The sequence below is a fragment of the Oratosquilla oratoria genome, chromosome 2 (assembly GCF_046742065.1).
Source record: "Oratosquilla oratoria isolate Oo_2021 chromosome 2, ASM4674206v1, whole genome shotgun sequence".
NCBI classification, from domain to species: Eukaryota; Metazoa; Arthropoda; class Malacostraca; order Stomatopoda; family Squillidae; genus Oratosquilla; species Oratosquilla oratoria.
Genome location: NC_134778.1, coordinates 59340199 through 59358991, shown reverse-complemented (window position 1 = coordinate 59358991; position 18793 = coordinate 59340199). Strand labels below are relative to the sequence as shown.

At 40.9% G+C, this 18793-nt stretch overlaps 1 protein-coding gene across 8 annotated transcripts in view; it reads left to right on the top strand.

Annotated features, from left to right (window-relative positions):
• The window catches only part of LOC143039006 (uncharacterized), a 117993-nt gene extending 99612 nt beyond the window's left edge, over positions 1-18381 (top strand). For all 8 annotated transcript variants that reach the window (XM_076208865.1, XM_076208872.1, XM_076208860.1 and 5 more), the window contains 5 exons: positions 305-459; positions 2852-3042; positions 4586-4731; positions 4990-5234; positions 12069-18381. In XM_076208865.1, coding sequence (XP_076064980.1) covers positions 305-459; positions 2852-3042; positions 4586-4731; positions 4990-5234; positions 12069-12270 — 939 coding nt within the window. In that variant the 3' untranslated portion in view covers positions 12271-18381. The remainder of the gene's footprint in view (positions 1-304; positions 460-2851; positions 3043-4585; positions 4732-4989; positions 5235-12068) is intronic.
• Positions 18382-18793: the final 412 nt, after the last annotated feature.

Below are 18793 nucleotides of genomic sequence, written 5' to 3'. Positions count from 1 at the left end.
AAGATTTTCTGTCCACTTATGCACCATACTTCCCTACTCTTCCATCCACTGGTTCATCCTCTTGTTGTAGCATTTAGGTCCCCCAACATCATTACATTCATACTCCTTCCAAAACTATTCATGTACATGTCATCATCCCTAAACTCTTCTCTCTCTTTGCTTTTCTCACCTCCAGGGCAATATGCACTCGCAAGCACATATACCTGCGAACATACTCTCATTTTTACCAGCTATATCACTGGTAACACTTCCTTCCAATTAACTTCACACTACCCACATTAAATTAATTTTGTGTACTTTACAGATCCGAGGAGGATTTTCAGGTAGCCGTCCTCCCCAAGGAATTGACCAGTCACAGCTGCAACAGTCTCGCTTTGGCTTGGTGTTTCAGGCGTGCATGCTTATGATCACTGTCTGCTTCCTCTTCTCAGATGTGCTTGGAGGATTTTGGAAAAATAGGTAAGTTTAGACATAAATCATCAAGGCTATTGCCTCTCAAGATTTTTTTATTTCCTTTCCTTTATTGCTATAAACCAGACAAGGATTAGGACCATAATTTTTTCCATCTATTTACCAATGACTCCTTCCCCATTATATGGGATGTAGCTAAGTCAAAGGCATGCACCCACTCCCACTCATTCCACTCCCATCCACCACCCATTGTTTCCCTCTCATCTTAGCTCCTTGTGGATGAAGAGTCATCCCTGTCTACTGTCTCCGTCTCCATAATTACACGTGATTCAAGAACTAACAAAATGGTAGCCATTGAAGCTTCTGGTTGGTGTGTTTTGACAGATGCATTTAGTAAAAATCTGAGAGTATGATAGATTATTTACACATAGGGATGAGCAAAAATAATTCTAGCAACTTGGTCTAGTTGAAGGACTTGAACATGTGGTAAATGTTATTGCAGATGACAGTTGTTGAATTTTTAAATATAGTGGTGTAGAATATGAAGGGTTGAATGCACAATGAGTAGGTCTGCTGAATGTGCCAAGAATGGGTTAGAGTAAGATGTTACTTTTAAAGGTTAGAAGGGCAGCAGAGAGAAAAACAGCTGGATGAATAGGAGCATGATGGTGGAAGATGTATGGATCAGATTTTCAAACTAAATCAGTGTGAATTATATGATTAAGGGTAAGAACCTGTACATGTCTTATGAACTTAGTAACATTGTAGAATGGATTCAAGGTGGTTGTTGGGTGGTGGTACAAGTATTTAGTTAACCAGTCATTTGTTGCCATGAGTTTCTCTGCAAACCCAGACCCCCATGGCAGTTGGCAAGAATCTTGGGCCATTCCATAGATATCTCCATGGAGAAACTTTGAAGTTCACCGCATTTTGTAGTATGGGGCAGTTTTTGTGTAATTGGTTAGTACAAGGAGGGGATCATGGCTATATTAAATAGAAAATACTCAAAGATGGTGAGAAATTAAGATCGTGGGCTCAGTCTGTAGACCTAATTGCTAATCCTTTGGAGCTACACCTCCAGATAAGAGGCAGGGGGTGTTGAAATGCTTTGAAGATAGAGTATGAATATGATCTTGCTTGTATTATCCCATCTTCTATATCAATCCATACCCCAATATGGGAGAAAGACTAGAGGAAGTGTTTAGGGTTACATGTAACAGGAAGTGGAGAGGTAGCTAAATTGTAGAGTAAGTAAATCAAGTAAATGTTGGGGAAGGAAAAGTCATGAGAAATAGGTATGTGGGGATGAACACAAAGGGAAGACTTAGAAGGGGTGATTGTGCCCACTGCACTGAATGAGGTGCAGACTTAGATTGTAAAGGGGGTAGAAAGGAGGAGCCTAGATATATTTTAAAATGGAAGTGTTATAGAAGTATGATGGAGGTTATGAGGATGGATTGAATGAGGGTGTGGCAGAGAGTGGGGGTGGAAAGAGCTGGTAAATATATAGATAGGTCCTAACATTCAGATGTCCCAAATTTTTCTTCACATTCATTAGATTAAATATAAAATGCTTTTCTCTTCTTCCTCTTCTCATTACTAGCACAATATACACTCAGTCTACCATTCCACTATCACTTTTACTTATACTCGGAGACTCTTCTCTTCACTCCACCATATGCCATTTATTTTAGTACATACATATACCAAGGCTTTTTCCCCCTTACTAGGGAGGTAGCCAAAAAGGAAAAGGCATAAAATAATTCCCACCCATTCCATCCCTGAAAACACCACACCCCTCCACCCTCCCTCCCATCTTAGCACCTCCTAGATGACGGGTCATCCCTGCACCCTGTCCACTGCCCTGGGTCAGAAGCAGTGTCGCAAGACACAGCACATCCACAGCAAGGCCGCTTAATTAAATCGGCAACCCCCCCTCTCCGTCCCCCCATATAAAGGAGAGGACGGGGAGAAATCCCTTTGGGCTGCGTCAAAATTTTGCTCACACACACTACCTCACCCCCCATCCCCCTGTCCATTCCACCTCATGCATCACAACATCTTCCATATACAACCATTCTCCATTCACCCCTGCCTTCTGTCCTCTCCCATCCTTCCTCAACAGACATTCCCCTCTTCCCCAAAGCCCCCTTCACCCCATCCATCCATCTCATCCTAGGACGTCCCCTCATGTTCACTCCCTCCACATCTGCCTTCCATACCTCCTTTACTAGTCTTGTTTGTTTGAGATGAAGTGTCTGAGAAGTATGATGGGGGTTACTAGGCTAGATAGAGTGAGAAATGAGGAGGTGAGGAGGAGAACAGGGGTGGAAAGGGAGTTGGGAGATAGGGTTGATGAAAGAGTATTAGGATGGTTTGGACACATGGAAAGAATGAGTGAATTTATTTTAGTAACCTGTAATATTTCTTTCTCCTGCAGAGTGCCACTGATGTCTAGAAATGCATATGACATCTTGTTTCGGGTGGTGGAGCTTGGTGTAGCTCTGTGGTTCCCTTGTGTTCTGTGGAATTGTATGTCTCCAGAACAGCTGTGGATCCTCAACCCAAAAAAGATCTTGAAGAAGCTTGATATTGATCGTGCCATTGAACTTGGGCATCCTGTACCAAAAGGTGGGTTTCAACCATGCCTTGTTTTATCTGATTACAGTATCATGATAAGGTTGTCATCTCTTCTTGCAGCTTGTCCAGAGCAAGGTTTTTGTTTTCACCTTTCTACCCTATTTCTTAAATCTTCCATCATTTTGCATTAAATGAATCATATCGCTAATATTTTGTCCATCTATGGTATATTTCTTAATACCTTTAATACTGCTAAAGCATTCATGCTATTGGTTTGTGTCACTTGTTTGTTTTGTGCTCAGTATATCTGAAATACTTTATAAGCTCTGATTACTTTCAAAATTATTCTCCTTATTGCTACTCTGCATCAATCAAAAATTTGGCCAGAGCCTCATTTTTAGAGTGATTTAGGTAGAACTACCTCACGAATTGTCTGTTGACACCAGAAATGTGAGGATGAAATTAGGGTTAGAAAATGGACCAGCTATTTTAGTGTTTTGAGTAAGATTAGATTTAAAAACAGAAAGGATAGTCATCCACATTGCAGAAGAATCATAGTTCTGGTTGCTAACTGGTCTACTGTAATAACTTCAGTACTTCATAGCTTACCCAGATTCCTATTTGAGGAGTGGAAGATACATATACCAAGGCTTTTTCCCCCCTTACCAGGTGGGTAGCCAAAAAGGACAAGGCATAAAAACATTCCCACCCATTTCATCCCCAAAAACACTCCACACCCCTCCACCCTCCCTCCCATCTTAGCACCTCCTAGATGGAGTGGAAGATACACTGTCTTTTTTATTTTATTTTTTTTTGTTTCCATGTAGTTTTCTCATATATGGTTCTCGAATAGTTCAGAGGTGTAGCTGGCACCAAATGATTTTGTTCATATGAAAGGGGCAAACCTTAGACTATTGGGATAAGCCTCATCTTACATAATCTCTTGGTCCTAGTGATTCACCATATAGATTTTTTACTGGCTAATGTCAGGCTATTTTATTCAGCAATGGATACAAACCTATGCTGATGAAATTTATAGGACAAAGTTAAGCGGGAGCTAGTCTAATATCCACGATGCTCAGCAGCCTCCAACTTTTATGTCTGCATCTCAGGAAGTTTGTATTAGTTCATTGGCAGGGTATAGTCCTGGTTTGATCTTGACCGTCAGTTCCTGCTAGGCAGTTGGGCATTGTAGTTAACAAGTATTCCAATCTATCCTATATAGTTAGCTGCAGAATTATATATAGTTAGAAGCTAAAAACAGGCTTTCATTGTGGTAGAAATAACAATTTCATGCAGTTGGATTAAGAATTTTTTTCATAAAGGAAAACATTTAATGGGTTTTAGATATTTCATGGGGAATATAAAAACTGTATTTTCAATTATCCTTTATTGTTCATTTAGTACTTAGTAACTTATTTTTTACTTAGTGTCACAGAATTCTACTTCTCAGAGAGGGCTAGGATGGTGTCTTCTTTCAATAGAGTTTTTGAAGCACAAATTTGAATGTAGCATGTCCTTACTACATACTTGCCTGCTAGCAGCTTTGAATCATTTCCAATCCTGATATTAAAAGTTTATTTACATTTTACAGATTCAAATACAGGAGGAGATGATGCTGAGTGTTGGATTTGCTACGACTCTGAACGTCAGGATGCAGGACCACTCATCCAACCATGTGACTGCAAGGGCAACATGGGAGCAGTACATCATGACTGCCTCCGCAAATGGCTTATGGAGGTGAGGGAAATAACCTGTTGTGGAAGTCTTCAGTTCTGTATAAGATAATGACCTTATTTGGTTGATAACTACAAAGGGTATATTATATTAATATTTCTGGAGCTAATTTCATATTCAAAGTAGTGTTTTGTACACAAGGGTACTCATGCAAGGTGACCTCTTGCCGATCCATTGCTCTCATACTCCAATTTGAAAGAAACTAAATAGCTACACAGTTATCCATATTTTATATTGATGTTGATTTCTGTTGACTTGCAGTGTGCAGAAAATTCGCCTGAAAGTTTGTCCTGTAAAGTGTGTGGTGCTGTGTACCAGCTGGAGCGGGGGAGAGCATGGATTGGACAGGGCTTCACCCCACGCCATTGGCTACACACTGCCACACTGGTTACAGTCATTTGTGGCACGGTAGCAGCAGCATGGGCAGTCATTCAGATGTTTGATGATGCCATGATAAGATCACTAGCTGCAGGTGTCACACTACTTGTCCTGTATGTCTGTCTAAGGTAAGCAATTTACATAATTGTATTGGAATAGGGATGCATGGTTTTTATGACGATGATGTAAGATACATCTGGGATGACCCATCATCCAGAAAGAGCCAAGAAAAGAGGGAGGGAGGGTTGGTGAATGGGAGTGGAGTATTTGGGGGTGTAATGGGTGGAGGTGGCTTTATTCCTTTGACTACTCTCTTGTAAGGGGGAAAAAGCCCTTGATGTATATGTATGTATGTATGTATGTAGAAGTGGGTAGCTTTAGATACTTGGGTGCGAATGTGGCAGGAAAGGGAGGAGAGGTGGGTGGGTGCCTTGGAGGATTGAAAAGTGGTGAGAGGTGGACATTTGGGAGTGGGTGCTGAGAGGAGATTGTATGAAGAATTGTGCCGACAGCATTGTATGGGGCAGAAGCATGGAACATAAGAGAGGAAGAGTTTAAATGTGTTTGAGATGAAATGCCTGAGAAGTATGGTAAGGTTTACTAGGCTGGATAGAGTGAGAAACGAGGTGAGGAGGAGAGCAGGGGTGGAAAGGGCGTTGGGAGATAGGGTTGATGGACATATGGAAAGAATGAGTGAAGAAAGATTAGTAAAAGAGGTGTGGAAGGCAGGGGTGGAAGGAGTGAACATAAAGGGGTGACCAAGGATGAGATAGATGGATGGGGTAAATTGGGAAAGAGGGGAATGTCTGTTAAGGAAGGAAGGGAGAAGACAGAGGTGAAAATGTGTATGGATGATGCTGTGATGCATGGAAGGGAGTGGGTGGGGGATGGGGAGGTGAGAGAGTATGTGTGAATAATATTTTGACGCAGCCTGAAGGAGAGCAGGGGGTGAGGGTTTGCTGATTAAATAAAATGTCCTTGCTGTGGATGTGCTGTGTCTTGCTACATTGCTTCTGACCCAGGTCAGTAGTTATGGTCAAAGGCATGATCCACTCCCACCCATTTCATCCCTACATATTACATTCCCATTCACCATCCCTCCCTCCCTCTTTTCTTGGCTCCTCCTGGATGATAGTCACCCCTGCATCTTGCCCACCTCCTTTGTAAGGGGGGAAAAAGGTGTTGGTATATGTATGTATGTAAGATACATATATACCAAAGGTCTCTTCCCACTTACAAGGGAGGTAGCCAAAGTCAAAGGGATGAATCCACTACCACCCATTTCATCCTCACATGCTCCACTTCCATTCACCACTCCTCCCTCCCTATTTTCTTGGTTCCTCCTGGATGATTAGTCATCCCTGCATCTCGCCTACTGACCTGGGTCAGAAGCAATGCAGCATGACACAGCAAAGCCACTTCATTTAATCAGTGACCTCCCCTACCTGTCCCCTCATGCAGAAAAAGAGGAGATGTAGAGAAATCCCTTACAGTTGCATCAAAATATCATTCACACATAGTCCCTGAACCCCCCAACCACCCCTCTCCATGTATCGCAGTCCATACACAATCATTCTCCACTCACCCTTATCTTCTTTCTTTTCCCTTCCTTCCTCAACAGACATCCCCCCTCCTTCCCAATGCCCCTTTTACCCCAACCATCCATCTCGTCCTTGTTGGCCCCCCTCATGATCACTCTTCCACACCACGTACTAATCTTCACTCATTCTTTCCATGTGTCCAAACCATCCCAATACTCTTTCATCAACCCTATCTCCCAACTCCCTTTCCACCACTGCTGTCACCCTCACCTCATTTCTCACTCTATCCAGTCTAGTAACCCCTACCATACTTCTCAGGCATTTCATCTCAAACACATTTAAACTCTATTATTTTCCATGTTTCTGCCCCATACAGTGCTGTTAGCAAAATCACCCCTTCATACAATCTCCTATTTGCATCCATTTCCAAATGTCTATTTCTCATTACACTTTTTAATCCCTAAGAATTTACTTGCTTCTCTCAATCTACATTCTACCTCCACTCCTCCTTTTCCCATTACATTCGCACCCAAGTATCTAAAGCTACCCACTTCCTCTAGTCTCTCTACCTTGATACTCACATTCAGTTTGATGCCATCCTCTCATCTTGTACCATACTTTTCCCACATTCATTTTCAACTTCTTTCACACACCTTCCCAAACTCTGTTGCTAACTTCCATAATCCTCTGATCCTGCTACAAGTGCAGTGTCATCAGCAAACAACAACAACTGGCTTATCTCCCATTTATCTCCATTTTTTTTAACCATGTCCAATCCCCGGCCCATTACCTCTTGCACCACCCCAGCCATGGCAATATGAAACATCTCAGGTAAAGTCCTACCTTTACCTCAAACCACACACTCTCGCCATTTCTGATTCTAACACAGGCTCTACTACTCTTGTAACTCTTGACTACTCTTTTCTTTTGTACAATCAATTACTACTGACTGAAATTTTACATACTGTTCAAAAATGCTTGTCATGCTCATGTTTCCAGTCAAAGTGTTATGCCCTACCCTACCCAATCCTACGTACTATACACCATCGATGTTGTGATTGGAGTTTCCTTCACCTCTGAGTCCATATGTCTTTTTTCACAGTCTCATTGCAAATCAATTTTGTAGTCCATGTATTTATTATTGAAGCTTATGTTCAGCTTCCCAAAGCAGTAACTGCACACTACATTCGAAAACACTTCAACTGCTTTCTTTTTCTCTGTAATGAACATGAAACCTCTAATTTCCTCTTCGTAGCAGAAGAGGTTGTGGGGATGCAGTGGAGGTGCTGGGTGCAGTAGTTCGGGGTGAGGTCGAGGAGCTGGGTGCAGTAGTTCGGGGTGAGGTTGAGGAGCTGGATGCAGGGGTAGGGGGAGTGGCAGAGGTAGCATCTTCTCGTCGTCGTCTTTTACATTTCCTTGCCATCTCCACTTGTTTTCTCAACTTCAATGTGTTCTTCTTCACCCCTCCCATGGTTACTGTTGGTAGAAAAAATTAAGATAATGATATCACATGCGTGAGTGCGATGCTAAAAGGCACTCAGCAATGCTGAGAAGCACTGTTGGCTATATAAAGTTGGGAAAATTTGCCAGATGTATCCATAAACATAACACAGTAAACAAAACTGAACTGGCTATTGAAAATTTGACTTTATTTCAATATACAGAATGTTTTTTCATGCAATGGGGTTGCCAGATGTCGCTGTTGGTAGAATAAAAGATGATGATTGCGTGCATGACTGGTAGGCTACAAAGCAACGCCCTCTCTCTTCCAGCTTTGAAAAGACTCTTGAGATGCTGAGAAGCACTGCTGGTGATGTAGGGTTGGGCACATTGCCAGACATTACAGTAAACAAAACAGAACTGGCTATTGAAATTTTGACTTTATTTCAATATACAGAATGTTTTTTTATGCAATGAGGTTGCCATTGGTCGCCAAAAATTTATCTATTTTATTTTGGGGCTTTGGGGAAGAGGGGAATGTCTGTTGAGGAAGGAAGGGAGAGGACGGAAGACAGAGGTGAGTGGAGAATGGTTGTATATGGATGATGTGATTGCATGAGGAGGAATGGGTGGGGGGTGAGGTGTGTGCGAGCAGATTTTGACGCAGGCCGAAGGGATTTCTCCCCGTCCTCTCCTTATATGTAAGGGGGGACGGAGAGGGGGGGTCGCCGATTAAATGAAGCTGCCTTGCTGTGGATGTGCTGTGTCTTGCGACACTGCTTCTGACCCAGGGTGGTGGGCAAGGTGCAGGGATGACCCGTCATCCAGGAGGTGCTCAGATGAGAGGGAGGGTGGGAGGGGTGTGGAGTGTATTTAGGGATGAAATGGGTGGGAGTGTTTTTATGCCTTTCCCTTTTTGGCTACCTCCCTTGAAAGGGGGAAAAAGCCTTGGTATATGTATGTATGTATTTTATATATAAGAAAAGAAATGGAATTGAGCTGTAATATTTAGTCGAAGTGTTACCACCATCATAGAGAATATTTTGAAATGTTTACCTAAAATTTGTTCATTTTCCAGAATTTTTCGAGTTTTCGCGCCCCACATTCCCTTTACCTCATCCATCCATGTCTTCCTTGGTTGTCCCCCTCATGTTCACTCCCTCTACCTCTGCCTTCCACACCTTTTTTGCTAATCTTCCTTCACTCATTCATTCCATGTGTCTGAATAACCCCAATACTCTTTCATCAACCCCATCTCCAAACTCCCTTTCCACCCCTGCTCTCCTCCACTTTTCTCACTCTGTCCAGCCTAGTAACCCCTACCCTACTTCTCAAGCATTTCCTCTCAAACACATTCAAACTCCTCCTCTTCCTCTCTTATGTTTCATATTTCTGCCCCATATAGTGCTGTCAGCATAATCACCCCTTCATACAATCTCCTCTTTACATCCATTCCCAAGTGTCTATTTCTCATTACACTTTTTAGTCCCCCAAGGCATTTACTTGCTTCTCTCAATCTACATTCTTCCTCTACCACATTTGCCCTGAAGTATCTATAGGTACCCACTTCCTCTAGTCTCTCTCCCTTAATACTCACTTCCAATTTTTGCCATCCTCTCCCCATGTACATCTCATCACCATACTTTTACCCTCATTTATTTTCAACTTCCTTCTTTTGCACACCTTCCCAAACTAAATCACTAAATTCCTTAATCCCTCCGCTGATCCTGCTACAAGCAAAGTGTCATCAGCAAACAACTGGCTTATCTCCCATTTATCTCCATTTTCTGTAACCATCTCCAATCCCTGGCCCATTACCCTTGCACCACCCCATCCATTTATAGATTGAACAGCTGTGGTGACATGACACATCCCTGGCATAGTCCTACCTTTATCTTAAACTACTCACTTTCTCCATTTCTAATTATAACACAGGCTCTACTACTCTCGTAAAAACTCTTGGGTCCTCTTAACAGCTTTCCTCCTATTCCATATGTCTGCAATACCTCCCACAGTGCTTTCCTGTCGACCCTATTATAAACCTTTTACAAATCCATAAAGGCCCAAAAATCATCCTTACCTTTTCCTAAAGCTTTCTCACCCAACTGCCTTACCACAAAAATCTGATCCACGCAACCCCTACCTGTCCTAAACCCACAGTTCCTCAGCAATTACTCCTTCTGTTCCTCTCCTAATCCTCTCAATCAAAACCCTCCTATGAGCTTTCCCAGCTACATTCAACAAAATGATCCCTCTGAAACTGCTCATACTTGTCCCCTTTTCCCTTGTAAAGTGGAACTATACAGGCAGTCCTCCAGCACTCTACCCTTTTTTATGGAAACATTAAACAACCTTACTAGCCAGTACACTGTACCTCCCTGTTTTAGACACTCCACATGACACCCATTTAACCCAGGTGCCTTACTTGGTCTTATCATTTTATTAACTGCTTTCATCTCATCTTTTCTTATTCTGCCTCCATTTTCCTCATTCATCATTGTCATTTTTTAGCACTTCCCACTGCAACTACCTTTCCCTCCCTATCCTCCCTCACATTTACCAATTCCCTAAAATACTCTTCCTGTCTTCCTCGTACTCCTGTCTCTTCCATTATTGTCTCTCCATGTGCACCTTTTACCATTTCTCCTGTACTTGATTCATCTCCTCTTGCTCTCTTAATTTCCTTCCATGGCTGTTCAATTTATACATGGATGGGGTGGTGCAAGAGGTAAATGCAAGGGTAATGGGCCAGTGATTGGAGATGGTTAAGGAAAATGGAGATAAATGGGAGATAAGCCAGTTGTTGTTTGCTGGATTTGTAGCAGGATCAGAGGGATTAAGGAAGTTAGTGATGGAGTTTGAGAAGATGTGCGAAAGAAGGAAGTTCAAGATAAATGCGGGTAAAAGTAAGGTGATGAGATGTACAAGGGGAGAGACTGGAAGTGGATAGCTTTAGATACTTGGGGGTAAATGTGGTAGAAAAGAAGGGAGTGGAGGTAGAATATAGATTGAGAAAAACAAGTAAGTGTGATGATAAATAGACATTTGGGAATGGATGCTAAGAGGATATTGTATGAAGAGGTGATTGTGCCAACAGCACTGTATGGGGCAGAAACATGAAACATAAGAGAGGAAGAGTTTAAATGTGTTTGAGATGAAAAGCCCGAGAAGAATGGTAATGGTTACTAGGCTGGATAGAGTGAGAAAGAAAGAAAGGTGAGGAAGAGTGGAGTGGAAAGGGAGTTGAGAGATGGGGTTGATGAAAAAGTACTGGGATGGTTTGGACACAAAGAATGGGTGAAGAAAGGAAAGGTGGAGGGAGTAAACATGAAGGGGCAACCAATGATGAAATGGATGGATGCATTAGAAGGGGCATTGGGAAAGAGGAAATGTCTGTTTAGTACATACATACATACATACACCAAGGCTTTTTCCCCCTTACAAGGGAGGTAGCCAAAAAGGGAAAGACACAAAATCATTTCCACCCACTCCATCCCTGAAAACACTCCACACCCCTCCACCCTCCCTCCTATCTGAGCACCTCCTGGATGATGGGTCATCCCTGCACTTTGTCCACTGCCCTGGGTCAGAAGCAGTGTCGCAAGACAGCACATCCACAGCAAGGCCGCTTCATTAAATCGGCGACCCCCCCTCTCCGTCCCCCCATTGCATAAAAGGAGAGGACGGGGAGAAATCCCTTCGGGCTGCGTCAACTTTTGCTCACACATACTACCTCACCCCCCACCCCCCCTGCCCATTCCACCTCATGCAATCAGAACATCCATATACAACCATTTTCCATTCACCCCTGTCTTCTGTTTGTCTGTTTAGTAAAGGGGAAAAAGCCCTTGGTACATGGAAGTTAAATTTTTATTTGAACAGTACTCCTCTTGTATTAAAAGAACATTTTCTATCAAAATCCTCAGTTTTTTCCAGAAAATTTGAAATTTATATTTATTTCTTAATTTTTTTTCCCTCTAGATTTCTTGGGTTCAACACCTTCAGTGCATACCAGCGAGCACGCTACTCAGCAGTGAAAATCCTTGGCAGACGCTTTGCCTCCCGAGAAGTGCCAACAAATGGCAATGCAACAGGTGTTGGTAATGTTGCCACCATCAGCCAGGAAGTTGCTGTTGATATTACAGCGTCTGGGCTTCCCAAGTTGCGGGAGTCTGCAATATGAAGCATTACATACTGTGTTTGCTTCACCTCTTAGTTTTGTATTTCGAGTCGAAATATTTTCACACTCTTTCATATCTTTGAAAAACACTTATTCAAGATGATTCCAGTTTGTGTAAAATCATGGTTTCTGGTGTAAAGATGTTTATATTAATTGACTTGATTTAGTGTTATTCTGGTACACAAACCAGAAGTTGAATCCCAAAGAAAATACAAGTGGAGAAACAGTTGCAATGTACTGTTCTGTAGTGTAGTGTTGAACCCAGTGAGCAGACATTTAAGCTCTAGAGCAACATGTGAGCGAATGAGGACCAGATATGACACTTGTGTGAAAGAAATGGTGGTTAGAGTAAAAATGATTTTTACTTAAGTTTGCTTAAATTCTGTCAGTAAATGCTGAATATTTCAGTTAAAGTGAGACTGATGTGGTTTATTTATTTTCCATGTATCTATTTTGGTTTATAAGCATTCTTTTCATACATTTTTCTGTTTTCATGAGCTGTAGAAACTGAATTATATTTCGGTTGGGTCCTGTTTGTTGTCTGTTGTCCATTGAGAATCTGTGAGTTACTGGGGCCCTGTGCCTTGGTGTATATGGTGACCTGAACTTGTATAAATTATTATTGTTAGAAAACATTAAATAATGCAATAAAAATAGGACTGTCAGAAGGTTTGAAATGATCCAGTGTCATTGTAAATGACTGATCATGGCAGTTTGGTGCTTGGCCTAGGTATACAACATTGAGTTTGTCAATCACAACATAATTACTTGCCCCATTGTGCAGTGGGCTGGTGAACAGTATTGTTGTGAGGAGAAGACCCATCTGTGATAAGGTGTAGAGTGAAGGTCTGGGTTTTAATGATCCAAACAGTGAAATGAAGTTGAAGCTACTGTGTAGAAACTGAATATGAACAAATGCAAACTTTGAGCAGTTTCATTATGTACTTTAGGCAAAGCCAGATGAGAACTTTCAAGCTATCCAGTGATGTGCTTTTGACATTGCTTTGCAAACTTATCATCCTATGGGTAAGAAGGGATTGCAGAGTATGGACATTTGGAAAAATCTCTGAGCAGGAAAACATGCAGAAATATATAGTGACCTATTTGCACTTCCCAATAATTGAACACACCCATACCCATATGTAGCATGATAGAGTTTGGAGCTTCTTGCAGGTGTATATGTGATGATGTTGGAGTAAGTGGTACTGTGCATAGGTATATACAATATATATTGTTGAAGACTGTATGTGCAATACTGTACTTCTCTTCCAGTATATGAGCATATTGGAGCCAGCTAGCACTTTATATGCCAGAAGACCACATAGTAGGAGAGGGTCTGTAGCAGTAACACAACACTTTATTTTGCCTAATTTGTGACAAATCCTCCTGCATTATTAACTGCAGACTTTTACAACTGTAGATATTTTCGGGTATGGCGGAATGTCACTTGAGAATTTGCCTGTCATGAGTTTGGTGCATAACTGGTGTTTATGCTTTGAATAAGGCATTTACCACATCAGTGATACAGAAACCTCACTCAGTGCTAGTGATGGTAGACAGAATATACAGATATTTTCCCCTCTCTTTTTGAGAAGGGGTGAGAAATCTCAAGAGACAGAAGTGTTGTGTGAACTGCCACGGCTGATAGAAAGATTTTTGTTTAATGGTGAGCTATTTGTTGGATATGGGAGCATTTAGAATGGTTGAAACTTGAAATGTAGCTGTTTAGTGTCATTACTGGAAGCTCACTTTTAGAAACCATCCTGTTGTGTTGTGTTTGGAAACACTAAAGAATGTTTTGTGTTAAGCTTGGGACATTGAGCTAAATATTGTGTTGTGGGCCATAGCCACAGGTAGCAAGAAGGCAGAACATAGAGAGCAGTGTTCACAAGAAGGAGTGAGTTCTTGTGTTGATGAAAAAAGCATCTGTAATGTTTGCTAGAAGTTGCACACATTTTGTTACTAAGTACTCGGACTGATGTACTGAGGATGCTGCCAAAGCGGTCTTTGTGATATTGCCGCCATCTCTGCTGCCTTGTATACAGTTTACTCAGCTTTAAAAGGTTGTGCATTTATATTTCAAGCAAAAATGGCATGGTTCTCTAGTTTTACAGCTACAGTGCTATCCAACAAGTGCATTTTATAATGATCTTCAACCCTCTAAAGTTACCGAGTAAACTGCATGGCTGGTCCTTTACCTGACTAGCTTGTGATATTACTCTAATGGGATATTCTGTCCTCCTTCCTTTAGGTTTGGCCAACTGTACATGTAACCTTGTCCTTTTACCAGATCACAGTAAGTATGTAAAGCATATGTAAAAGACAGGGATGATGCCACACCTTTACTTTGTCATATGTAGTTTTTCTTTTTATTTATTTTATCTTTATTATTTTTTTTTTAACCTCATGTCTGTGTACAGTACAGCAGCAGGAACAGTCATGCTGTCTAGCCACAGCAAAAGTCTTGGCAGGCAGAAAAGGAAGACAATAACACAAGACAATACATGTAGCGTTTAAAAACATCTGTCATATTTTACTGATGAATCAAGTAACAAGGTTTTGTACTAAAAAAAATTGAGAAAAAATTGATGGCAAACAAGAATTGGTTGGCATTCCCAGGGAAGCTAGATTTTTTTATTAATAAGAATGTTTTACACAACTGATAGCTTACTAAAACTTGGTTCAGGCATTGTTTATGGATGCTTTATGTCCATATATTTGTGGAATACAGGTATTGTCTCTCCCTGGGTATTCTGTTATAGCAATATTATAATTTGAATAGTTCATAATCACACAAGTAGTTACTGGTACGAATATAGATATATATTTTTTTAATGCTGAAAGTATAAATTTTATTATTTTCTCTGACCATATATTTGTCATCTCTGTGGATGTTAGAGACAGACTTTGTATGTGACAGATGTTAGCATTACTGCTCCTGCTGCTACTCATACTTCCTCTATTTAATGTTTACAAGCATTTCAGGTTGTAGAACACTTCCACAAAACCAATATATAAACTGTTTATGTAGTTGTCAGTGAAGAAATTGTCATTGAGCTACAAGTGTTTTCACAGGCAGAGTATAATTTTTTTCTGTTGCACATGTAATATTAGGGAGATACAGCAGGAATCATTGTATCAGAAAATTACCACAAAGACTGGAAGTCACTGCTAAATGAAGAAAGGCCATATATACTGTCATTCCCCATGCATACCAAAGGGCTTTTTCGCCTTTATAAGGATACCCCCACCATACATATATACATACATCAGTATACAAATTTATTCTTTCACTCTGAGGAAGATGTTGAGGGTCATTTCAGTGCATATTGGGCCTGTTTAACAAGCCCTAGAGACCCCACTCCAAATATGTGACTAAGGTGATCATTCTGAACAGCTGAGGAGCAACTAGTGTCAGACAAGGATGGTTGTAGGCCTCAAGGGCCAGATACTTTGAGCACTTGTATATGGCTGACCCCACAAGTGGCCAGCTTCCAGCAGCTGGTGTTCAAGTGATGGTTTCTGATCTCCTAATAGATGAAATTCCACCTCTCTGAATGAGGTTAGAGAGGTTACGAGTAAGTTGAAGGATGGAAAGGTGGCTGGCAGTTGCAACATTAGTGCCGAGTTGCTAGTTGCTGAAAGTGAGGCCATGATTTGTGGGTTTTATGTGTCTGTCATTTGGCAGTCCAGTAGGTACATAGCTCTATTTTCTGGGCAAGGTGGTTGCACATCTCTTACTGGTATGGGTTTACTCCTGAGCAGTTTGGGTTCGCACATAGTAAGTAAAAAATTTATTGGATATCTACCACTGTTCTTTGGAATGTCTGTGAATTTCAGCAGGGATTGCTTGTAGTCCTATGGTCATCTCATGGAATTTAATTTAGTGCATTGTTGGGTACTCAGGGGTTTTCTGGAGATCCATAAAATTCCTGAGAGGATTACAGGGTTGTCTATCAGTGTCATTTTAAAGCATCTATTGGCAACACTAAAGTCACTAACTTCATCTATGATAATGATGATGATTTACTTCTTGTGGAGTCATAGGAGCTCCTGGCTGCAACCCCTAGATCCGCAAATGGAGACCAGGGTTCTTCTGAGGACTTACTAGATGACACAGTTCAGTCTAGCCATGTATGTGGTCAGGAGTGTAGGGTCAAAAGCTTCACATAACTTGGTAGTGTAGTGCAAGACAGTAGTGGGTCATGTCAGGAAATCCACTGAAGGATTAGCATGGTACTATGGACCCATTCTACCAGGGTATTGCCAATATTTATGCTTCCTGTGTGGCTGTAAGGCACGGGCAATGAATGCTAATGTGAAGCGTCATTGGTACCAAGTGCCTTTGGAGAACTATGTGGGTATCAATGGTATGACTTTGTATCAAAGCAGGAACCTGTGTGAGACTTGGCCAAGGATTGTTACCATCATAATTCTTGAACATCAGCTCTGGTTATATGGGCATGTGGTGTACTTCCCTGATATTTATACCAGTTGCTGGGTTATCTCCACAAGAAATAACCATCAGTGGAGATGAAGGGACACAGCAGAACCCATGGCTGGAGCAAGTCAACCAATCCTGCAGTTTGGAATGAAAAGGGCAGTTGCATGGGGAAATGGTGTTGGCATGTGAGTGAGGTGACATGCACCCTCCCCTTCAAATGTATGCTCTTCATTGATAATGAGACCAACTCAACCTCTCTAGTTGTCTCTGTTTAATTTTCTCCCATATATTTGTTTCATGTGTGGCACTGTCCATGAAAAGGGCTGGATTGAGTATGTAATTACAACCCAAGTTGATATAACAATTGCGAACAAGTTGATTTTGATTAATGTAGTGTTTTGCAGTCCATAGCTTGGTAACTGAGAGTAATCTGTTTTATAAGGGATGATTTTATGTTTAGTAGTGGTTTGATGTTGAAAGGAAAATAAGTGAAACAGTAAGCAAATTTAACCATTTGTCTGCACTCCTTGAAAATATTACAAGGTATGACTAAAGGCCAAAATTGATACCTTTCATAAGGTGTCGTAAGGCTAATTCACACAGTGGTATTTCTGTGGTATTTTTTCTTCATGAAACATTGTACAATGACCTTGGCCTCTGACTGTCAAATTCCAAAGACACCAGACATGACTCTTGGAGCAGCCAAGGGATAATCTTAACCAATGTTCTGCAAGTTGGATTCTTGATCCCAAAATGTCGTATGACATATATATTACTAGACTTCTAGTGTAATGAGATATTTAGTTTTGTTGAGCTGCTGAACTTGATTCCTGTGTAATGTGACAACAATCCTGCCAAAAGTAATACTGAGGGACAACCTATGAAAACTGTATTTTGTTAGAACCCACCAGTCTTGTGTGCCCATTTTCTCTCTCATCCCAGCTCTTTCTTTGTCTCCTTTTCTTTCCCAAATTCATAAACAATATTTTTGTTGCAACCAACACTAATAATTTCTTCAGCGGTATCATCACTATATGGACCAAATGGAGTAGGGTTTATGAACATAGAAATATGGGTTACACTTCTTATTATTTTCCCTTCCCTTTCATTAGCCTTTCAAAGATGGGGAGAGAGGGATGGGATGGTGGCAATCATTCCTTGTCCTGAGTTTTACTTACAAATAAACCTTTGTCAGTAACTTGTACCATAAAATGCAAGTAGATTAAGGTGAGGAGCTCCAGACTTCAGTTGTTTATGAACAGGGTACCATGCCAGTGTAATTAATCACACAAGTCTGCATCCACTATAGTATGCTGCTCCGTCTGGCTCGTCAGTAGTCAGGCAAGAGCACCAATATATTTTTGACCATACTTTATATTGAAATTATTTGTATTTAGAAAGGAAAACTCTTCTGAAAGAACACTTTAAAAAATGTACTTATGTTAAATCCTTATTACACACTTGGAGCATTTGACTAAGTAGTGTTTAGTTACAAAGTCCAATATGAATGTTGGCAGGTTAAGGGCTCCTTTATGTAAATGAAATGTATATATAGAGAAATCCTTGGTCTAATTTGCTTTCATATTCCATTATATGTAAACATTATTTAATGGACCTTACATTGTCATTCACTCATATTACAGCTTAAATAAAGATAAAGATACATAAAACTGTCTTTCCTTACCCTAATGGATACAGTACTATATATCAAGGCTTACCTGTAAAAATGCTTCATGTTTGAATTTCGTGGGACTTAATACATACCACCAAGAGGGCCACATATTTTGCCATTTAGAAAATAATTATAGATAGAAAAATATTGTATAATGATAAATGTTGCTTAGGATTTCATTGAATGAAAATTTGCATATTTACAAAAGAGGTCAGGTTCTTCCCATCCTGGAGAAGCAGCTAACTGCTGCCTCACCATCTCCATGGTGACCCCTGGGATGGACTCCCACCAGGGAAATCTACATGTGTCGGCTGTAAATGGACTTGGAATACAACTAAAACAACTAAGAACGAAATAGACTTTGTATAGCAGATGAGAGCGAAAGTTAGCCATGTTACTGGTATAATCAA